General features: G+C 44.5%; 2 protein-coding genes across 6 annotated transcripts in view; both read left to right on the plus strand.

Moving 5' to 3' along the window:
- Positions 1 to 17976, plus strand: part of LOC109895320 (enhancer of mRNA-decapping protein 3-like) — a 36761-nt gene extending 18785 nt beyond the window's left edge. Inside the window, exons 6-8 of one of the 4 annotated variants that reach the window (XR_004210899.1) lie at positions 13166 to 13383; positions 14599 to 15013; positions 15717 to 17976. Coding sequence is in view for 3 of the 4 variants with exons in the window: in XM_031831179.1 (XP_031687039.1) it covers positions 13166 to 13383; positions 14599 to 14933 (553 nt within the window). In the remaining variant the exon portion in view is untranslated. Of the gene's footprint in view, positions 1 to 13165; positions 13384 to 13787; positions 14130 to 14598 lie in introns of those variants that run through there. The other 3 variants (XM_031831181.1, XM_031831179.1, XM_031831180.1) reach the window with 3 other exon arrangements.
- Positions 17977 to 18493: 517 nt separating this feature from the next.
- Positions 18494 to 24415, plus strand: part of LOC109895319 (tyrosine-protein kinase CSK-like) — a 41336-nt gene continuing 35414 nt past the window's right edge. Inside the window, exon 1 of one of the 2 annotated variants that reach the window (XM_031831189.1) lies at positions 18494 to 18702. The gene's annotated coding sequence lies outside the window, so the exon portion shown is untranslated. Of the gene's footprint in view, positions 18703 to 18944; positions 19096 to 24415 lie in introns of those variants that run through there. The other variant, XM_020488933.2, reaches the window with a different exon arrangement.

A 24415-nucleotide genomic window follows, 5' to 3' on the forward strand; every position in this document is an offset into this window, starting at 1 on the left:
TGAGTGGCTGGGTGGGCTCCCTCTACGGTGGTGACATCACATCACATGCAACAGGCTTCATTGATATCAGAGTTGTGTTCAATAGGCACAAAACTAAAGAAAATGGTTTGAAATGGGGAGGTACTACAATATCTGAACTTGCCCAATAAGAAATGTTAGTTTTTGCTTTCAGTTCCAAGACATTTTGCTACGGTGTGCCCTAATGAACATGACCCAGGTTTATACAAACATGCCTTTGTCCTCCTATTTAAAAAAAAAATTTGTTTCTTGTATTGTTGCCATGGTGATAAACTGTAGTGAGGTGTATTAAACAGGCAAATAACCTTGGGGTGCTCCCTGTAAAACACTGATCAATGAAACTCTGGATGTATTGGCCTATTAGAGGTTTTGAAGCCACCGGTTGGACATATTGGTAGTCCTCAGAAGAAGCAGTCCTCCATAGGAATGAATGGAATTATATGTATTTTGGGAACGGGCAGAAAGCCAAATAATGCTTAGATTTTTTTTATATTCAAAAGCTTGAATAAGTAGCTACTGGTTATCCAATGTGATGCAACCGTAACAATATTGCACCTTTTAGCTTCAGCTGAGAACCCCTCTATTTGTTGATTTTAATTTTACTGTCGGATTGGATTTTGTGCTGCTCTTAATGAGGGACTTGTTTCCGCCTGTGAGGAGGCGTTGCTACAGTTCAGGGATATTCTAACGGGTAGTGGTATGATGGCTAGCTAGCTGAGCCCTTGTCCACGCTTGGCTAGCAGAGATAGCTAGCTTACAGACCTGAGGGACAAACAACCTGACCCAGCAGCAGCTGCTACTCCATCTAAGCCAAAGAAACTGAGAACTTTGGAGAGCTGACAGGAGAAAAGGGAAAACGATAGAACCCGGGCCGAAACTAGAGTAAACCTCGGATTTGCGTTCACACAGTGGAGAGAACAATGAGAGTTGAAGGGATTCAAAACTGACAGTTTCCAGTTTTTCAACTGAAAAGGTAAGACATTGTTAGGTAGATAATAATCTTTCTAGATATAAAGTGAAATGATGGTTTTGATATTTAGTTATAAATATGTATGCAAGTGTTTATTTTGGATTACTTATTTTGATTGTTATTTTCAAGCCACACATCCAATAGTTTGTAAACTCAGCAAAAAAAGAAACATCCCCTTTTCAGGACCCTGTCTTTCAAAGATAATTTGTAAAAATCTAAATAACTTAACAGATATTCATTGTAAAGGGTTTAAACACTGTTTCCCATGCTTGTTCAATGAACATCCTGTGGCGGACTGCAATAGCATCGAATAGTCCCCGTGATATGCAACTGTTCAGGGAAGTCCGGAACCAATACACGCAGTCAGTCAGGAAAGCTAAGGCCAGCTTCTTCAGGCAGAAGTTTGCATCCTGTAGCTCCAACTCCAAAAAGTTCTGGGACACTGTGAAGTCCATGGAGAACAAGAGCACCTCCTCCCAGCTGCCCACTGCACTGAGGCTAGGTAACACGGTCACCACTGATAAATCCATGATTATCGAAAACTTCAATAAGCATTTCTCAACGGCTGGCCATGCCTTCCGCCTGGCTACTTCAACCTCGGCCAACAGCTCCGCCCCCCCCGCAGCTCCTCGCCCAAGCCTCTCCAGGTTCTCCTTTACCCAAATCCAGATAGCAGATGTTCTGAAAGAGCTGCAAAACCTGGACCCGTACAAATCAGCTGGGCTTGACAATCTGGACCCTCTATTTCTGAAACTATCTGCCACCATTGTCGCAACCCCTATTACCAGCCTGTTCAACCTCTCTTTCATCTCGTCTGAGATCCCCAAGGATTGGAAAGCTGCCGCAGTCATCCCCCTCTTCAAAGGGGGAGACACCCTGGACCCAAACTGTTACAGACCTATATCCATCCTGCCCTGCCTATCTAAGGTCTTCGAAAGCCAAGTCAACAAACAGGTCACTGACCATCTCGAATCCCACCGTACCTTCTCCGCTGTGCAATCTGGTTTCCGAGCCGGTCATGGGTGCACCTCAGCCACACTCAAGGTACTAAACGACATCATAACCGCCATCGATAAAAGACAGTACTGTGCAGCCGTCTTCATCGACCTCGCCAAGGCTTTCGACTCTGTCAATCACCATATTCTTATCGGCAGACTCAGTAGCCTCGGTTTTTCGGATGACTGCCTTGCCTGGTTCACCAATTACTTTGCAGACAGAGTTCAGTGTGTCAAATCGGAGGGCATGCTGTCCGGTCCTCTGGCAGTCTCTATGGGGGTGCCACAGGGTTCAATTCTCGGGCCGACTCTTTTCTCTGTGTATATCAATGATGTTGCTCTTGCTGCGGGCGATTCCCTGATCCACCTCTACGCAGACGACACCATTCTATATACTTTCGGCCCGTCTTTGGACACTGTGCTATCTAACCTCCAAACAAGCTTCAATGCCATACAACACTCCTTCCGTGGCCTCCAACTGCTCTTAAACGCTAGTAAGACCAAATGCATGCTTTTCAACCGGTCGCTGCCTGCACCTGCATGCCCGACTAGCATCACCACCCTGGATGGTTCCGACCTAGAATATGTGGACGTCTATAAGTACCTAGGTGTCTGGCTAGACTGCAAACTCTCCTTCCAGACTCATATCAAACATCTCCAATCGAAAATCAAATCAAGAGTCGGCTTTCTATTCCGCAACAAAGCCTCCTTCACTCAAGCCGCCAAGCTTACCCTAGTAAAACTGACTATCCTACCGATCCTCGACTTCGGCGATGTCATCTACAAAATGGCTTCCAACACTCTACTCAGCAAACTGGATGCAGTCTATCACAGTGCCATCCGTTTTGTCACTAAAGCACCTTATACTACCCACCACTGCGACTTGTATGCTCTAGTCGGCTGGCCCTCGCTACATATTCGTCGCCAGACCCACTGGCTCCAGGTCATCTACAAGTCTATGCTAGGTAAAGCTCCGCCTTATCTCAGCTCACTGGTCACGATGGCAACACCCATCCGTAGCACGCGCTCCAGCAGGTGTATCTCACTGATCATCCCTAAAGCCAACACCTCATTTGGCCGCCTTTCGTTCCAGTACTCTGCTGCCTGTGACTGGAACGAATTGCAAAAATCGCTGAAGTTGGAGACTTTTATCTCCCTCACCAACTTCAAACATCAGCTATCTGAGCAGCTAACCGATCGCTGCAGCTGTACATAGTCTATTGGTAAATAGCCCACCCTTTTCACCTACCTCATCCCCGTACTGTTTCTATTTATTTACTTTTCTGCTCTTCTGCACACCAATATCTCTACCTGTACATGACCATCTGATCTTTTATCACTCCAGTGTTAATCTGCAAAATTGTAATTATTTGCCTACCTCCTCATGCCTTTTGCACACATTGTATATAGACCCCCCCTTCGTTTTCTACTGTGTTATTGACTTGTTAATTGTTTACTCCATGTGTAACTCTTTGTTGTATGCTCACACTGCTATGCTTTATCTTGGCCAGGTCGCAGTTGCAAATGAGAACTTGTTCTCAACTAGCCTACCTGGTTAAATAAAGGTGAAAAAAAAAAAAAAAAAAAAAAAAAAAAACCATAAACAATTAATGAACATGCGCCTGCGGAACGGTCGTTAAGACACTAACAGACGGCAATTAAGGTCCTTAGGACACTAAAGAGCCTTTCTATTGAAAAACACCAAAAGAAAAATGCCCAGGGTCCCTGCTCATCTGCGTGAACGTACCTTAGGCATGCTGCAAGGAGGCATAAGGACTGCAGATGTGGCCAGGGTAATAAATTGCAATGGCCATACTGTGAGACGCATAAGACAGCGCTACAGGGAGACAGGACGGACAGCTGATCGTCCTCGCAGTTGCACGTGTAACAACACCTGCACAGGATCGGTACATCCGAACATCGCACCTCCGGGACAGGTACAGGATGGCAACAAAAACCTTTCTGAGTTACACCAGGAATGCACAATTCCTCCATCAGTGCTCAGACTGTCCGCAATAGGTTCAGAGAGGCTGGACTGAGGGTTTGTAGGCCTGTTGTAAGGCATGTCCTCACCAGATATCACCGGCAACAACGTCGCCTATGGGCACAAACCCACCGTCGCTGGACCATACAGGACTGGCAAAAAGTACTCTTCACTGAAGAGTCGCGGTTTTGTCTCACCAGGGGTGATTGTCGGATTCACGTTTATCGTCAAAGGAATGAGCGTTACACCGAGGCATGTACTCTGGAGCGGGATCGATTTGGAGGTGGAGGGTCCGTCATGGTCTGGGGTGGTGTGTCACAGCATCATTGTCATTGCAGGCAATGTCAACACTGTGCATTACAGGGAAGACATCCTCCCCCCTCATGTGGTACCGTTCCTGCAGGCTCATCCTGACATGACCCTCCAGCATGACAATGCCACCAGCCATACTGCTCGTTTTGTGCATGATATCCTACAAGACAGGAATGTCAGTATTCTGCCATGGCCAGTGAAGAGCCCGGATCTCAATCCCGTTGAGCAAGTCTGGGACCTGTTGGATCGGAGGGTCAGGGCTAGGGCCATTCCCCCCAGAAATGTCCGGGAACTTGCAGGTGCCTTGGTGGAAGAGTCGGTTAACCTCTCACAGCAAGATCTGGCAAATCTGGTGTAGTCTATGAAGAGGAGATGCACTGCAGTACTTAAAGCAGCTGGTGACCACACCAGAAACTTACTTTTGATTTTGCCCCCCCTTTTTTGTTCAGGGACACATTATTTCATTTCTGTTAGTCACACGTCTGTGGAACTTGTTCAGTTTGTTTCAGTTGTTGAATCTTGTTATGTCATACAAATATTTAGTTTGCTGAAGATAAGCGCAGTTGACAGTGAGAGGACGTTACTTTGTTTATTAGCTTTTGCAGCTTATTAGCTGACTTTGACAATGTTATATTCAAATGAAAAAAAAAACTTTTAGCTTCACTAGTTAGTCCTAACTAGCTACCTAATTTATGTGTGTAACGTTGCTTGACCTGTTTGATCGGAAGGGTCTAGTTTTAGAACCTGTAATTTCATCGGCTGGATTTTCCAAGATTCATTGACGAAACGGTGTCAACTTCACGTCTCTTCTTGATCTGAATGCCCTGTCTTTAGTCAGCTGTTGTACAACACCACATTCTAAAACTATCTAGTTTTGTCTCCTGTTGGCTGTTGTATCTGAACTGGACTTCATTGCTTGACGTCAAAGCTCTTGAAAATATCTTTAAACCTGAAATATTATTTTTCAGTCATGAAAGGAATAAATTGCCATCAACACCAAGCAAGCCTGTTTCCAGCCCCATCATCGTTGAGTATTGAAGCAAAATCAGATCGGTAAGCACAGACTTTAGCTAAATATTTTTGACCATGTTGTCTGTTCCATCATGTTGTTTCCCCTAGCTAGCTAAGAACAATAAGTAGCATCTTTTAATGCTATGCATCTATCTAGCTAAGCTGTTTAGGAAAATGAACTGCACAGGATTTACTTTCATTATTGATGACATTTTAGCCCAACTGCATAGAGATGTTACTATGTTATTCCCCGTTGGAGCTGTCTGGCTGAGATGTAAACAGACAGCCCAGATTCCAAGAACACAGGATGAGATGTTACTATCCTTTGTGCAAGCACTTCCAAGAGTTAATGAACAGTGAGCGTGGTGAAATTTGGGGAGCGCATCGTCAGTAGTGTACCTTTGGTTCCTAGGGTGTTTCGGCCTTTCAAACTATACACCCTCCCCAAAGGCGGCCAGCGACAGGGTGATCAATCCTACGCTTGCGTCCCATTCCCAATTAGTCATAGGAGTTGCCTTGTTGTTGATAGCCAACATCCCATGGGACTATGCATGGCAAGGGCGTCCTCCTCCCTGAGTCAAGCATTGTTGACCGCATACCTCCTGGCCCTCTCACTTCGGGGCCCAGCTGGGGTCTTTCCTCTTCATCCAGAGCCACTGACTGCTGCCTTCTGCCGCCTCCGATACAGCTTTGATTGCCGAACGCTGGCTCTGGCCCTTAATTCCCAGGTCTCTAAGCAGTCTGGTTGTAGATGTTGCCACAAAACCTCTGCAGCCCACCTCCACTGGTCGGACATCTGTGTTCCAGCCATGATGCCGTGCTTCGGCAGCTAGATCAGCATAGCGCAGATGTTTTCGCTCATAAGCCTCATCTACTGAGTCCTCCCAGGGTACTGTGAGCTCAATGATAAAGACCTTATTGAGCGAACGGGACCAGAGCACCATGTCAGGTCTTAGGGTGGTGGTTGCGATCTCCGGAGGAAACACAAGTTGCCGGCCAATGTCAGCTAGCATTTTCCAGTCGCGGGCCAAGCGCAGCTGGTCTCGCTCTAATGGTGTAGTGCCGCTCTTCGGTGGTTTAGCCCCTTCGCGGACAACGTTTGTCCGTAAGGACTGTGATGCTGCTGTGGGTGGTAGGGAGTTGGTGGCAGCTCGCTTGTCCTCCAGGGTGGACGCAAGGTTTTTAAGGACTTGGTTGTGACGCCAAGTGTAGCGTCCTTGGGTGAGACTTGTTTTACACCCTGTGAGAATGTGCCTGAGGTTGGCTGGCATGGAACAGAGGGCACAGTCCGGATCTTCACCATATCATTGGTGAAGATTAACTGGTGTTGGAAGGACGTCATATGTTGCTCTGATGGAAAAGCTCAACCGCCTCGCTTCCATGACCCACAGATCCTTCCAGCTGATCTTTCTCTTCTCCACACTGTCCCATCGAGTCCACTGTCCATGTTTGGCAAGAGAGACTGCCTTGGCCCACCTTGCAGCCTCCTCCTGATGGCGTACTTCCTGCACTACCATCTTCCGCCGCTCTGGTACAGTGGCCTTACTCCAAGCAGCACGGCTAGTTAGCCCAAGGCCTCCCCTCCCTTGCTGAACATGACCCACAATGTCAGCATGTCTGAGGGCTGCTGTTGCCTCCTGGACTGCTTTTCCTGGCCTCCATTTGCGCCCAGTTGCCAAGGTCAGTGCATTGTTGCTCACCACTGGGTTTCGAGATTCATTCAGTGTCATCTGGAGCCTGGTTTTTGCACACTTGAATTCCTCTGTTAGACTGGTGAGGGGCAGCTTGAGGACACCATCTCCATAGAGGCCTATGGTGGTAAGGCATCGTGGAACTCCGAGCCACTTCTTAAAGTAGCATGTGACTCCTCTTTCCATCTTCTCCACTGTTGAGATTGGAACCTCATACAGTGCTAAGGGCCACAACACCCGGGGTAGGAGACCAAACTGCAGACACCAGGCCTTTAACTTTCCAGGTAGCTGGGTGTTGTCGATGGACTGTAGGCTACTACTGATGTCTTTGCGCAGCTGTTGCACCTGGTCTTTGTCCTTCAGGCTTGCATCATACCACCTTCCAAGGCTTTTTACCGGCTGCTCAGACACTGTTGGGATTTGGTCATCTCCGATTAAGAATTTCAGGTCAGAGAGTACTCCCTTCACAATCGAGATGCTGCGTGACTTGGATGGTTTAATCTTCATACGGGCCCAGATTATGTTCTCCTCGAGTTTTCTGAGCAGTCTCCTGGTTCATGGGACAGTGGTGGTCAATGTTGTAATGTCGTCCATGTAGGCTCTGAGTGGAGGGAGGCGGAAACCAGAGTCGACTCGCTGTCCACCAGCAACCCATTTTGAGGATCTGATAACCGCCATTGTGAATGCCAACGGAGAAATGGTACATCCCGCCATTATACCTACATTCAGGCACTGCCATGAGGTGGTGAAGCAGAACTGCAGATCCTGGAAGTACGACTTCACCAGGTTTGTGATGGTGTCCGGTATGTGGAAAAATCTGAAGGCAGACCACAGGAGTTCATGGGGCACAGAGCCAAATGCATTGGCGAGGTCAAGGAAGACTACATGGAGGTCCCTTTTCTCCACCTTGGCCATTTGGATCTGGTGCCAGATCATGCTGGAATGTTCCAAGCAGCCATAGAACCCTGATATTCCAGCCTTCTGTACAGATGTATCGACGTACGCATTCCTTTGCAGGTACTCGGCCATCCTCTGGGCAATGACCCTAAAGAAGATTTTACCCTCGACATTCAGTAAGGAGATTGGGCGGAATTGGCTGATGTTCACTGCATCCTTCTCCTTAGGGATCAGGACCCCGCCTGCCCCACGCCACACTTTGGGTATTATCTTCTTTTGCCAAGCAGTTCTCATAAGCCTCCAGAGGAACCTCAGGACGTCTGGCGCGTTCTTATACACTTTGTACGGGACTCCATTTGGCCCCGGGGCTGATGCTGTTCTTGCCCGCCGAACTGTGTTTTCCACCTCTTTCCATGTCGGAGGGCTGGTCTCAATATGATGTTCCGGGGGTTCAATGGGTGGGATATCTGATGGGATGGCCAGATGTTCATGTCGCTTTGAGTCAAAGTTTGTTGTTCTCAGGTGCTCCTCTACGTCTTTCTTTGTTGTTTTTAGAGCTCCACTTTTTTCCTTCGTGAAGAGACTTTTAAGGAACTTGAAGGGATCTTTATAGAATCTAGTTCTAGTTTGTTCTTTCTTCCTTCTGCGTTTCCGTAGGTTCTCTGCTCTACGGAGGGATGCCAACCGGGTTTTGATGTCAGCCTGAAGTGCCTCTATGCCCTCCTTTTCCACTTCCGAGGCCTTCTTCCACTGTTTCTTAAGCTGCCGCCTTTCTTAAACGAGGCGCTTGATTTCTTGTTGCCTCCTGGAAACTGGTGGGGTTGGAACCTTTCTCCCGCCTTTTGCCTCTTCCACTCCAAATCTTTCTGTCCCGTACTCATAGATGATGTCCCCCATCCTCTCCAACTTCTCCACTGTGCCTCGAAGTTTCTTGAGGGTCAAGGTAAGGTCAGTATTCACTGTTTCTCACAACTTCTTGTCACTGGCGCCAGGCCACTTCACATACGGTCTGTGCCCTGGTAGTCTCCTCTCGACTGCAGTTCTGGGAGGCTGGGTGAGTTCCACTCCTGTTGTTGGTTCCACCTCAGTTGCTACTTCGGTGCTTGAGTTTACGTCCTCCATGACAGTGGTACTGATGCACTGCAAACTATGGTTTGCGTCCAGTTGCTGTGCTTCATTCGACTGATTTGATCGCTTTCGCAGAAAGTAATCAATGCGAGGCCTCTGTCTCTCTTTACCCAAACACCCCTTCTTCCCCTGGTGGATCCTCAACCCATGGTGTGATGTAACTTTCCTCCAAACACAGACACATACCTGCATCTGTTTGTGGCCCACTGTTGCAGCAGAACTTGTGACAGTTGCTGTGGTGTTCTCTTGTGCTGTGCTCTCATTACTCGTAGTCGTTTCCGGTCTAGTCGTTACCATGTTGTCTGCCGATGAGTCATCTTCCGCCCCCGCTCTCGCAGACTCTAGGAGTATTCTCGTATGTTGACCAAAATATATACATGCATTGAGTGTACGACTGTAACATGACATTACATGAAATGACTGGAAACATGAAGTCCTCATTCTGTCTAATATCCTACTTCTCCCATGAATGTATTTACTCGGAATATCTAAGACTGATGGTTATCAAAGGCAATTATTTCATAGTTGTCAAATGGTAAAATTGTATTCCAAATTGGAATTGATGGGGAATGTTTTATTTGATGTCTGTCTAGGTCAGGGATGGGCAAGTCCAGTCCTCTGGGGCTTGATTGGTGACACACTTTTGCCCCAATAGGTTACGGGACTCATCCGATGGCATTGAGGAGTTTACCACGTCAGTCACCGACTTCATTAAGTGCATTGATAATGTCGTCCCCACAGTGACTGTACGTACATATCCCAGCTAGAAGCCATGGATTACAGGCAACATCTGCATCCGCACTGAGCTAAAGGCTAGAGCTGCCGCTTTCCAGGAGTTGTACACTAACCCGGAAGTTTATAAGAAATCCCTCTACGCCCTCTGGCGAATCATCAAACAGGCAAATTGTCAATACAGGACTAAGATCGAATCCTGCTACACCGGCTCTGACGCTCCTTGGATGTGGCAGGGCTTGCAAAACAGATCTGCGTTCTTACAAACATGAATGCATATCTTTTAAGCAGGAAGCAGGAGAATGGAGTTATGGCCTGATTTGCCTAAGGGAGGCCATTGTATGCGGAGTAAAGGTGATCTAGAATTTTGTTGCACTCTACAGTTCTGCACTGATGGTAATGAAAATCTATAAGACAAAATACTCACCAAATATTATTCTGTCTTTCAGCTAAAGGAGACTACAATAAGTCTTAAATGTGGAGTGTCTACGCATTGAAAACTGCACAGGACTACACCTACATCCTTGAACTTCAGGGAGCAGTGTTGAGAACACTGGGTTCTCAATTGTGGATACCAAGGGGAATGATACTGAGATCAGATGAGCCAAGACTCCCTGAAGTGCCACCACCAACAACGGATGACCTGCTACAACTTTGAGGAGACGTTGACCTGCAACACAGGATGCAGCTTTGAGCGGGGAAGGACCTGAGCTATCCGTTTAGTCAGACTTGGTCGTTCCCGGGAAGTGTGAAAACCTCAGAAATGTTGTTCAAAGAGTTGGAACTACAACCAAACATATAGAAATAAGGGATGTTAGTGTGGGCAACAATAAACTTGTGTGAGAAACAAAATTTGTGTATTCTTTATCTTGCAAATTGGTGTCATTATTGTATTTTTGGAATGGTTTTAGAATGATTTACTTAACTGTTCTGTTTTCCTGGATATGCTCTTGTCAGTTTTCACTTCAAATTAGCAGACCCACAGGTCACAGATATCCAGAAAGATGGCTGGACCACAGTGGTGTAAATACAGTACAAAACAAGTCGGTCTGATTACACAGATCAGGTCAATTAAAGTTTAATTAGGGAAATGAACAAAAATACAAGGTAGTATCTTTAAACTTCTTGAAATAACAAAGGCACTGTGTCATGAAAACCTTCTGATAAAGTACTGAACTGATGTCACCCAGACCAAGGACAAAATTAAAAAATGACTTCTAAAAATGTCACCAAATTGAGTATTTTTCTTAATTGGGATCCAAATGAAGAATAAAGTACAGTGTTGTCATGGAAAGTGTTCAACTGTTATGTAAACATACTTGGTAATAAATAACTGAAATAGTGCAGTTGTTAAATGGCAACAGTTTTGTTGTACGGTGCAGGAGTCTCCCTGCAATTCAGGCAGTTGCACCAGTGAGATTGTCCGCGTTGTGGGATGTCTGGAGATCCTAGGATAGCTCTCCGGTACTCCATGATATCAAAAGTAATTCCAGTTAGACTGGAAGCATGAACTTAATTACAGCGTGCAGCCAAATGTTGTGTGATATGTTGTGAAACAGGTGAACAGTACCACAGGTGAAAGGTTTTTACTAACCTTCATCTCAGCCAGCCTCTCTTCTTGCAGTCGGGCAGATCTTTTCAAGTTCTTTCTGCAGCCCTGCCTGTGCCCCTGGACAGGCTGCGGCTCTTCAAAACTGGAATCCTACAGAAAAAAAACATGTACACAACACTATTAGGATTGTATTGTAATGTTCACAACATTGTGTTTTTTTAATGAATAACCAATATTGATTTTCATGCAGAAGGGTCGAGTATCACACTTCTGCAATCACTGCACAACATCTTCATATGTAGCAATAGCTCTCGAGAATCAAGGGGCCATCCCAATAATGTTATTAGCTCGCTAGTATAGGAGTCCGAAGGGCAATGGAATGAATGCATAAAGTCAAGATTATTTTGCATGAATGCAGGTCTATGAAGTCAAAAACAAAACATTTTACAGTGCTTTTTGTAAGTTAACTTGCTAACTATCATCAGATTGCTATTTAACATTGTACCAGGCATGGCAATTCACAGTAACTATTCTCAACCTGCTAGCTACCTTGACATTGCTAACATTAGCTGCCTTTCTGGCTGAAACAACGAAAATATTTTTTATTCTAATATAAAAATTTGGATTATTGACGGCGTATAAAAAGCCCCCTAGGGGGCCCAGGAGAGAGTTTGGGAAACCCTGCACTAGATAACACAGGAGGTTGGTGGCACCTTAATTGGGGAGAACGGGCTCATGGTAACGACTGGATCAGAATCAGTGGAATGGTATCCAATACTTCAATCACATGGTTTCCAGGTCTTTGATGCCAGTCCAGTTTCTCCTTTCCCGGCCATTCTTATGAGCCGTTCTCTCCTCAGCAGCCTCCCCTGCTTGATAACACCGCCACAACGGATGTTGATGCCAAGTCATCCCATCTGTGACTACCGATGAGTACTGGGGTTTCTGGGAAATCGGGTTAAAATCTTGAAAGAATACAGCATTCTTGCCAGAAGGGTCTCCAAAAACATCTGTACACACAGTTACACAGTAAAGATTTAAGTATATATTTTTTTGTAGTGGGGACAATAACATTATTACTTTGTAAAAATGATACTTTACAGAAATGTTTATATATATTTTTTGTATGGTTTTGTTTAGCTCACAAAATATAATAAAAAAATAATAGAATAAACATTGTAAAAACAAATGTAGACATTAAGAAATGATTAACATTTTTTACAATGGTGGGGGAGCACCAAAATGGAAGCGTGGCTTCAAAACAGTGCCCCCCCTGTTCGTCATCTAGTGTATCTAAAAATTCATTCTCACTGTTAAGTCAAGAATGTCTGACAGGCTGTGAATCTTCCATTTCCCCACTGCTTTAGGCTTTTTTCTTTGTGCGTGTGAAGGAGTCAATGCAAACGCCATATTTATGATGAATAGACAGTAGCTTTAGCAATTAATCATGACAGCCAATACTTTGCATGGAAAGGTGTAGCAGCCTATTGAAAGCGTGAGGTGTTTATGGACACAATGCTCCACTGATCTTGATTACAATGACTGCAGATAAAGGCTTCCTCTGGTGTTTATGCTGTAGTTGAAGAGTTGTGTTTTTATAAGAAAGGGAAACCCTTCCATAACAACCAGTTTATTACCCATGCACGCCTGAGGTGATGATAATGCTCCTTTTGTTTGCAGTGTGTGGAAACTGCAGATCATGATGTTCAGATCAGTCATGATTGTATTCTGCACAATTAATTATCTCAATGAGGACAATAAAGTTTGTCTAATCCACCAGTAATCACATATCCCAGGCCTTGGCTTGTACTATTTGTATTGATAAGAAATCAAAATAAGACAACAAAATCACATTTGTCTCTTGGATGTCCCCAGGCTGACACCTAAGAATAATCACCAGCGTCCCACGGTGGCCCTGCTGTGTGGCCCCCATGTCCAGGGGGCCCAGGGCATCAGCTGTGGACGGCACCTGGCCAACCACGAGGTGGAGGTCATCCTCTTCCTTCCCAACTTTGTCAAGATGCAGGAGTCCATCACCAACGAGCTCTCTCTCTACAGCAAGACCAGCGGCAAGCAGGTGGCCAGCATCAAAGGTACCGACTTATCCTGACTAACAGATTTGTTCTCTGTTCACAGATATTATCAGCTTTTGAAATCATTAGATGTGATGAGACTGTAAATGGAAAGGTAAATGAACTGTAGATAGTGAAGATGGTAAATCCACTTCCTTGTGTTTTTTTTGTTCGCATGAGCTGAATAAAAAGTCCATTGTTTTCTAATCTAGAGTAGACACTTCCCTCTGTTATATACTGAACAAAAAATATAAACACAACATGCAATAATTTAATAGATTTGACTGTTTATATAAGTAAATTAGTTAATTGAAATAAATTCATTAGGCCCTAATCTATGGATTTCACATGACTGGTCCAGAGCATCCCAAACATGGGTGACCTGTCTGACTGTGCAGGCCATGAAAGAACTGGGACATTTTCAGATTCCAGGAAGTGTGTACAGATCCTTGGGACATGGAACATGCTGAAACATGGTGATGGAGGCGGATGAATAGCACGACAATGGGACTCGTCACGGTAACTCTGGACATTCCAATTGCCATCGATAAAATGCTGTGTTTGTTGTCCGCAGCTTATACCTGCCCATATCATAACCCCACCGCCACCATGAGGCACTCTGTTCACGACGTTGACGTCAGCAAACCACTCGTCCACACACCAAATTCTCAAAAAAACATTTGAGGCAGTTTATGGTAGAGAGATTAACATTACATTCTCTGTTAACAGCTCTGGTGGACATTCCTGCAGTCAGCATGCCAATTGCACGTTCCCTCAACTTGACATCTGTGGCATTGTGTTGTGTGACAACACTGCAGATTTTAGAGTGGCCTTTTGTCCCCAGCACAAGGTATAGCTGAGTAATGATCATGCTGTTTAATAAGCTTCTTGAAATGCCACACCTGTCAGGTGGATGGATTTTCTTTGCAAAGGAGAAATGCTCACTAACAGGGACGTAAACAAATGTGTACCCAAAATGTGAGAAATACGCTTTTCTTTTGCGTAATGAACATTTCTGGGATCTTTTATTTCAACTCATGAAACATGGGACCAACACTTTACATGTTGCATTTATATTTCCGTTCATTATAGTTAGACACAAGGCAAAATTAGCTAGACACTGTAAAATCTGTGTTGCTTGTCTGCTTTTAACAGCGGTACACTGAAACAATGTTGCCCTCTGCTGGAGAAGCTTTCAGTTCAAACCCTGATCTCTGTCCCTCTCTCTCCTCCCAGACCTGCCTGTCAGCCCGGTGGACCTGGTCATCAACTGTCTGGGCTGCCATGAGAACGGCTTCCTAAGGGATCAGGCCTGGTACCTGGCGGCTGCGGACTGGGCCAACCAAAACAGGGCTCCAGTACTCAGCATTGACCCTCCAGTGAGTGGCCAGAAGCAGGCCGTGGAGGCCAAGTGGACCCTGTCTTTGGGCCTGCCCCTGCCTATAGATGGTGGGGAGGCTAGGGTCTACCTGTGTGACATCGGGGTGCCCAAGCAGGTGTTCCAGGAAGTGGGCATCAACTACCATTCGCCCTTCGGCTGCAAATTCGTTATTCCTTTACACTCTGCATAGCAGGACCTGCTACAACCAGCCCTGGTTGTGAACAGGATTTTGTTGTCATTCTAGTGGAATACAGAAGGCCTTCTTAGAGGGTGATGTGTACAGTTACTGAATAAAGGTTATGGGGGAATTTCAGAATGTGCACTTAATTGTATTGCTGGTTGGTATATGTTTTTCCTTTGCTCCCGGTGGACCCCTGGGAGTATATCGTGGGCCACGGGAGAATGGTAAAGCTCCAAGAGGAGGGCTTCCTGATAAGGGCTGTGTGTGTGTATTGCCCTCCTCTAATAGCCAGTCTGAGTATGTTATGTTTACAGAGAGCTGACTAACCACTAGGAGTCGGTCTCTATCTATAACCCCTGACCATGTGACCAGCCCTGGGTCTGAGACATAGTTCCTGTTTCCTACTGTAGATTGTGTGGACTGGAGACCACAGGACCTGGCTGACCCAGTGCCCCAAAGCAGAGCTCAATCTCTCTCGCCTCTCTGGGAAAAGCACTATGATCTGAATTGGAGGTTTTGGTTGAAATGCCATATTCTCACTAAATTCAATTGGTGTGTTTTTCTTAAATGGCACTTTTTGGTCAACATCGATTGTAGCGATATTGAATTGAAATGTGTAATTTAGCTAGCACTAGTATCAATTCGAAACACACTAATTTGTTTGTCCTCTTTTCTCTATCTATGAAAATGTTTTAAGAATTTGTCTGTTTTTGAATATATGGAAAACGTTTTGGATTTGTTTGAGTGCATATATTTTCTAAGCTGCATCTGGGCTATATTTTTAACAACACTGCAATGCAAGATGTAAAGTGGTGCTCAACACTTTTGTTTCAGTGTATTTGTGTTACCATACAAACATAGTTTCTCCGTCTTTTACACTTCTCATATGAAATCATATCTGTTTGACACCTGTCAGATAAGGCCACATACAGTCTTATAATAGTTTACACGGGTATGCATATGTATCTGTTAAGTAGCTATACACAGTAGAAAGGTACACATGCTCTACCTCTGCTGCCGTAACTGTATTCTTGCTTCAGGTTTTGTAAACATGTAATTTGCCAAGCAGTACCATTTAGTTTACACTGAGTATTACAGCATTTGTCAAGAAACAAAACATTTAAGTTACTTTTCCTATTAGTAGCCATTGTACAGTTTTTAATTCACGTTCAGATAGGCTTGGGTTTGGGTTTATTTAATTTGTGTTGGCAATATGCCATTTCAATTCTGAACACAAGCGTTAGATGTGTAGCTAAACAGAGGGGCCACAGCGGATCTTTAAATTCGCTTGAGCCAGACTTGGATTTGTGTGAGACGTTCGGTGGTTGTGTAAACAGATCTGTGATTGCAGACCTGTTTGGTCACGTACTGGCCAGGATGTCTGAATTATGTTTGCAAACGATTAGCCATTTTTGCAAACACTCGGTGCATCTTAGTATGGAGTGCAGACCAAGTGTTTTAGGGAGCTTTTGTGAATGGGTTAGATTTAGGTTTGGCTATGTTTCTCCATGGGCATTGAGGCTGACTGCTTTCTTAAACTGTATTATACACTTTTTTATTCTAAATACAATTATTGGTGTGTTTGCACATGTTTACTTTCATGGGTAGTCGATGAGGATTGATCTGAATTGATCGGGTTACAACTTTGCAAACATTCATTTGCAAACATTCATATGACTATGTCTTGCCTGTGTATCTGCTCTACATTTCCAAACGACTAAATCAGACTATTGTTAATAGTGCATATATAGTGAATCAATGGCATCTGTTGCCAATTGTGTTCTAGCTGGTAGGACTGAGTTTTCATTTGTTTTTGTTTATCTCTGGTAATGTTGCTCAATAATGCTGTGTTGCTCAACAATGTCGCGCAATGAGCTTTCTCACTTATTACAAGTGTATGTAGCCTATTTTTGTAAATGTATGCCATCTCACTTGCAGTATCTGTAGTAGGCACTGCAGTATTGACATAACATGTTATGATGTGAGAATAGAACAAAAAAATGTATATTTATAAAGCATCCAAATCACTTATTTTAGCCTAGTTGTTGGGCTCCTTGAGGCTGCTGCTGTTGTCAGCTTTGAGAGGAATTGCCATCAGATGGCCTGTTCCTGCATGCGATGCCAGAGAGTTATGGATGCTGAGGTGAGAAGTCTTACAGGAGATTTTGTGTCACCTAAAAGTGCTACTTTCAGAAATATTTCCCATGGAAATGATGGTCTTGTATTGTGACACTCCAGCCCAGACAGATATATTTTCAAGTGATTTATGGTCATATTGTTACAAAAGATTTGCCAGAAAACAGGCCATGTTTTCACACGGCCAGTTAGTCATATTCTTAAGGACTCACAGTAATTGTTTTTGGGAAGTGTCCTCTTGGTAGCTAGCAATGGGATAGTGGCTAATCTCATGATGTCGGAACTAAACCATTTTTGTTTGATCAAGTCATTACAGATTTATTTTTATTTTTTTATGTTGTTTACTTAAGTTTATTTTTTAAGGAATTGGTGTGTAAACTGGAATAATAAACGTTTTCCTTTATCATAAAGGAATTTCAGCAAGGCAGATGAAGCATGTGACACCACAAGTATTTGTAACTGTGTATGCAGGTCTGGTCCAAGTTGACACTGTTCTGTATACTGAGATCAAGCTTGAGAATTCTTGACTGATAAACATTAAATGTGACACTGCATAGAAAATATTCAATTTTTTCAATTCCATTTCAATTGCTGTTAACCTGTTTGTTGTAAAAAATTAAATAAAAAGACCACTTCATCCATTTTTATATAGAAAATACAGGGGGGCAGAATGTGCCACATGCACTACTTTTGTAGGAATTGAATCTTGAGAGCACATTTGATTTATTTAATTTGTGTTATAGCTAACCCACAGACCACATCTACAATGTTGTTTTGGGTGGAAAAACGTTTGTTACAAGATCATGTGTGGGAGTGTGTATAGTAATTGTTACGGTTCTCCAAGCCACACTTTTTATGAAGCTGCGGCAAATGTACAGTGTTTTTGTTTATTAAATGGACATGTGGTTACTCTGCACGTTTGTGTTCACATATCATTTGTATGGTGGGAGTACTGAGGATGTATTTTCACAGGTTGTCCACCAGATGGTTCTATGTAGCCACAACCTAAGGAAGCTACAAGGTAGCCTATGTGCTGTGCTGGGTGATTGAGCGATGTCAAAAGTTTGCCTCTGGGAAACCCAGCCATTTTTAATGATGCTTCGTGCTGGCAGCTTTGAGATGAATGCATAAATGCAATAGATGGCAAAAGTCATTAGAATTGATACTGCCTTGGAGAAGATCAAGCATTTAATTCAAATTGTAAAAAAAAAAATAAACAAAAAAGAGAGTTAATGACATATCAGTAGTGGAGGACCATAGCATTAGGTATTCTTCTCTCGATATATTTTTCCTGCAAACTGCAACTTGGCCGCATTCTGTTGGAGATATAATTTTTGCTTCCACATCACTGGTTTGACCACAAGGTTGTACTCACAGCGCACACGTCTTCAGTCAGCTGAAATTCCCTTGTGTGTTGCTGACAATAAATTAGCGCATGCGTACTGCTGCAGGTTGGAAGGAGGGGGAGGCCATCCATTTCATTTACGAGGCCTGTGCGAACTCCGCATAGAGCGAGCGTCCAATTGGGATATTCTTCTTTTTACTTCAGACAAACTGGATGCTCGCAATAACATACAGCATCTTCATGGCCTGCCGCTTTAAGTTGTAAAGACATTTGGTCAACATAAAGCGATAGCTTACGGTGAGTTGTTGTACACTCAAGCAGTGTCTCTAGCGCTGTGCTGCAATACCATCTCAGCCCGGAAAGCTTCCCAATAATTTGAAAGAAAATGTCAAATTAGGCGGTTTTGTATTTTTGTAATTAGTTTCTTACAGCCGTTATAACTACATCTATTAGCTTAATATAATTCCAAGTGTTTTTTTAATGGCTCCACCCATTTAACCGGTGCTATTAGCTAGCTACATTAGCGACCGCGTTCCTTCGATCAGTCGTATTGACTGACTGGTGCCGGGACGAGAAGGGTCATCCAATTGATGGAACCAACGGGTTATTTGACGGGGAGCCGGTCTGAGTTTTCTGTGTTGTTGTGGCCGCTGATAGCTCAGCAATAACGACAAGCAAGACAGGACGTGGGTATGTTACTGTCCGCAAGGCAGTGTTACTGGATGCCTGAATTATACTAATCGCCTGGGTTCGTGCACAGCTCAATCTAGTTACACCGTTGTGGGTGACTGGTTCTGTGTACGTACTAATATCTGTCAATTTGAGATGTGTTAATTGTTGTCATTTAGGATGTTGTGGTAATCAATCCTCTATCTACACATGTTTTGTAATATTGTTGTCCCTAAATGTTGCAATGTATCGCGTGCTGTGACATGTCTGTCCGAAACCATGTAGCCTCAACTCACTGCTGTGCCACATTTCGCTACAACCATGTAGCCTCAACTCATTGTTGTGCCACATTTCGCTACAACCTTGTCTAAGTCATTATGAGCCGTAGCGATAATCGGAAGCTATAGGATTTGGTTAGTTCCAGATGTTTTGATTATCTTCTTGTGTCATTGGATAGGCTTACATGCAATTGAAAGTATAATATTGTGACAGAGCACCAGAATCTCGTTGTACTTGGCATGATGTGCTTTCAGTTAAAATTTTAAAGAAACAGGAGTCAAAAGTCTAATGAATGCAGTGTGAAGTATTTGGATTACTTTTTAGGGGTCATGGGCGGTCACATGAACAATTTGGGCATCACAGAGGAGTAATTAACAAAATCACTTCTTTGCCTAACAAATGCCCCATCTTCCCTATCTGGTTATTAAGTGATGAAATGATCAGCTACTGTAGCTTTGGGTTTTCCATTAGAGAAAAATCGGTTATCAAGATGGTGGGAGGAGATGATCCTGGCATTCATTATCCTCCAAGGTATTTGGAAACCAGACTGCAACATGTTTGGGAATCTGTATGTTGTCTGAGCTAGGCCTTCTGCTGCCTTGTTGGGGTGTCCACCTGGTGCATGGAGGCTGAGTGAGTGTTTGCATCCCAATTATCCCAAAGTGTGCTCTTGTGCTCTCTGCTCCTCAAGGTAAGTGAACAAGTGTGCACTTAGGGCATAAGGATAGGCTGTAGAATTGGTATGCAGTGAGTGAAGACAAAGCTGTCCTCATCTCTATCTGTAAAGGCAAGCAGGCCATCTACTGATACCCTGATGAAGGCAGTTGTTGAAAGGCACTGTTTAAAAAGTTTGCTTGCAAACTTTCATTGTGCTACCCAGAGTTGTAGAATAGATAACGTCATGAAAATGACGTGCATGCTTCCATGAGGCAGAAGTCAGCGTGTTGTGATTATGGATGGCCAGATTGCTTGCAAGAATGACAAGAAATGACCATATGGGAATTGTAAGTGGCTCATTTCATCTTATTGATCCCATGTCTTTGTTTTGAGGTGTTTTAACTGATTTTATGTTGGTGCTAATATGGCTGAAATTCTCTAGCTAGTTAACCAACAACTGTAGCAATGCATTTGAGACAACTGCTCATTGTGTAATTATTTTATAAACATTGGACACAAAATATACACGTTGTCTACCCTGTCGGTTTGGCTCCATAGTTGAGCTTGCCTCAGGTTTTGTTCCTAAACAACCAACCAGTCTGTCATTCACTTTGCTCCAGTGTTCATGCACCTTGGTTTGATAGTGAGATAGGGACAGACCCCACCTACTGAGGCAGACCATGCAGGTACGGAATACATCGACCACACTAACCACCTTCCTCTGCTCTTTGTCAATAGCTCACTCTGCAGTATTGATTGACTGACGGTAGATTGCATTAGCCACTGCTGAAGAAGACTAGAGGTGTCAGCTGACGCTAATTTCTGCTCTCCCTTGTCTCTATGTAGTATTTAGTGTCTCAGAGCTCAGCTTACACACAGCAGGAAGGGAGGTAATGGCTGCTGCTCTGTCTTCCGTACACTCTCTCATTAGACATCTTTTTCTTTTTTCCCATTTTTCTCCCCAATTTCGTGGTATCCAATTGTTTAGTTAGTAGCTACTATCTTGTCTCATCGCTACAACTCCCGTACGGGCTCGGGAGAGACGAAGGTTGAAAGTCATGCGTCCTCCGATACACAACCCAACCAAGCCGCACTGCTTCTTAACACCGATGTCATCCAACCCGGAAGCCAGCCGCACCAATGTGTCGGAGGAAACACCGTGCACCTGGCAACCTTGGTTAGCGTGCACTGCGCCCGGCCCGCCACAGGAGTCGCTGGTGCGCGATGAGACAAGGATATCCCTACCGGCCAAAAACCCTCCCTAACCCGGACGACGCTAGGCCAATTGTGCGTCTCCCCACGGACTTCCCGGTCGTGGCCGGTTACGACCGAGTCTCTGGTGGCACAGCTGGCGCTGCAGTACAGCGCCCTTAACCACTGTGCCACCCGTGAGGCCTCTCATTAGACATCTTAAGCCTGGCCAACAGGCCAAGGACCCTGACCTTTAAACAATTGCCACATTCTATTATTTTCTTTCTCCTCTGAAATGCATGTTTTGTTTTGTAGATTTGTGTAGTCCTCAATTGAAAGTGGCATTAAGATGATCTGGTGGGCACTAGACTAGCGTACCTAGATGTTCCTGTTTTTATTCCCTTTTACCTCCATCCTCAGTCAGTTTAAGTTGGCTTGGCAAAGTTGCTTTTAGAGGAGAAATGTCGTTTTGAGATTAATGAGTTGGTTAGTTGTTACTTGTGTCTGAGCAGTGCCTGTGCGGGTTGTTAGGGGCCGGGAAGGAAAATTGCCCCACACCCCCTGCTGTTTCGTTCAACAAGGCACATCTGGGGCATGCATTTGAGCTACATTCTGTTTCTTGAATATCTAGCAGTAAAATGGCGAGAGAAGCAGCCTAGGCCTAGATGGTGTTTGTTGACATGCACTCTGACCCCTGGCTTCTGCATGTGGTAGATCATGCTAGGATCAATTGAAGTTATCCAATCAGAACCATGTCATACTAACATAACACATTTATTAGCACCACCATAAGTGTACTACAATGCACTATAATTATTTTCACACACTGCAATCAGTGTGCAGCTTTCAAAGAGCCTGGCCTTGTAGCCATTCAGCTTCATATTATTCTGTCATTAAAACAACCCTGGCACTGTGGTCTCTATGTAACATGGGTGAAGAGGTGGCAGAGAGCCATATTAGCCCTGCTCTCTTTTCTCCCTCTGGTGCTCCTATGTCTCCTTCTCTCTGTTCAGCAGCTGTGGAAGGAAGGAGCAGTGTTGGGGTCCACAGGGAGGGCGAGACCCCTCCGGCCCTGCCTACCGCCCAACAGAATGGGGGCATTGTGGTGGTGGTCTGAGTCACAAACACAGTGGGCTAGCATCTCCATCTGGGCAGCGGCTGGCAAGGCAGGCTGCTCCTTGAGAGGGGCATGGATCTCCTGCTACTGGGCCTGCTGGACAGCCACAGGGACCTTCACACTTCTAAGGAGAGCACAGCTGCTGGCCTGACACACACACACACACTGAGACCCAGTGAGACACTCACTCCCTGCTGAGAAACATTTTACACCAATCTGACCCAAAACCCAGATTAGAATAACTGCCTACGGTGTTATTTGTGTAATTGAGTGTTTGCGTTGGTGTGTAAAAGCACACATCTGCTTTACTTCTATAAAAGGTCCTACACAGATTTTGGTAGAATGTGGTTATCGTTTTAAGACACTCACAGGTTTACTGACTAAGAATCACATTCACACCACTACTTTCAGTAACTGTTGCCTTCCCAGGTCAACAGTGTGTGTATGTCACCGAGAAAGGGTGACATGGTGAGAATGCCCCCAGAGGTGAGGGTAGTTAACTTGACAAGCCGACAGCAGCGCTGCCTGCCATATCTGAGACCTGCTGCAACCCAAACCTTTGTTTTATCTCAGTAATCTCTCTCAACAGGAAGTGATGATTTAAAGACAGCACTGAGAGACATTCCACAGCTCAATATAGTTGACAGATTTATAGGAGAGGTGATTGAAGTTGTCACTGAATGCCATCTATCCCTTGATGCCTTTCTCTCCTATGTTTCCAACCTGTTTTAAGACACAAACCTGTTTTAGAGAACCATTGCGACCTCCTATTGTGTTAACTGTCAGGTGGCCACAGTTAATTATTCAAATGTTGGGCTTTGGAAGGCATCAGTAAGGGTTTTGTTTGTGGGAGCTGATTTGAATTAATGAGCAAAAGATAAATGTTGAGCCGATGGGAACGTAAGGTCACTTCCTCCTCCAGACGGAGCCATGCAGAAGGGCTCACATTAAGACACTGTTACATATTGGGCTGGCTGTGGCTGACTAACCTGACTGACTGGCTATTAAACTGATGAGGATAATGGCTGACCCTTGTTTGGCATCATGGACTCTGATCGTGGCATTTGATCTGGGAGCGGGCATATCATAGAAATGTTATCAGTAGCTAGGCATAGCCTATACCTCAGCCATATTGAGTGTTTTGTCAAATTGCTCTGGTCTGGGGGGGCTATGCCTGTTTTAGACTTTCTATTTTTGTTGGGGATGTGGTATTAATAAGTGACCCTCATTGTCTTGTCCACACAGGGCTGAGGTTGTTCTGGCCCTGTGGTCACCAAGCTAGCAGGAAGTGTTGTGAAGTCACTGCAGGGAAGAGATGTATGCTGCTTGCCTGTCCTGTATTTTAGCCTGGGGTTTCCCCTGCTTTCCCCGCACTTCCCTAGGAGCAGCTCTATGGTAGATGTGTAACTTTGGATTTTAGGAGCCCTCAATGAAAGGGAGAGAATATGATGTTGGTGGTTATGTAACTGATGGGGCCGTGGGGGGTAGACTCGTATAGCCTAACTATACTGTTGTTGTTGACAGACTGGCCTGTTTGTTTGGAACACGGGATAAGTCCTAGATGATACATCTGTCTCAGTGGGGAAGCCACCTCCTACTTTCATCTGCTGTTTTATGGATTTCAGGCCAACTTGGATAAGCTAACTTCAAATAAAAACCAGCATCAAAAACAGTGGCATTCTCAACAATGGATCAGTAGATGCTTATAAAAGTCTACTTCACACCATCTTTGAGCTCTTTGATAATAATGCAGATTACAGGCTAGGTTTACTTCCTGAAAGCAAATAGGCATATTTGTCCTGATATGATTTCAATAAGGATTTTATCAGCTTACAAGTCACCTCTGAACTTGATGTAGCACGTTTGACTCAACAGCAGTCCAATCAGGCCAAAGGCAGCCCTCATCCAAGGGCTAGCTGGCCAATCAGGGTGAACCAAGAAGAGCTCAAACGAGAACATTTCCTAGGAAAACAAGGAGAACTTGCATCAGCTATTGATTAATACAAAAGGAGGACCATTGCTCTGGTAGTCTGAGCATGCTTAGTGATGTGCTTGTCTGCAGTCTATCTTTCAGACGACTCTGCTATGGTGCCATTT

Source organism: Oncorhynchus kisutch, linkage group LG8 (genome assembly GCF_002021735.2).
Source record: "Oncorhynchus kisutch isolate 150728-3 linkage group LG8, Okis_V2, whole genome shotgun sequence".
NCBI classification, from domain to species: Eukaryota; Metazoa; Chordata; class Actinopteri; order Salmoniformes; family Salmonidae; genus Oncorhynchus; species Oncorhynchus kisutch.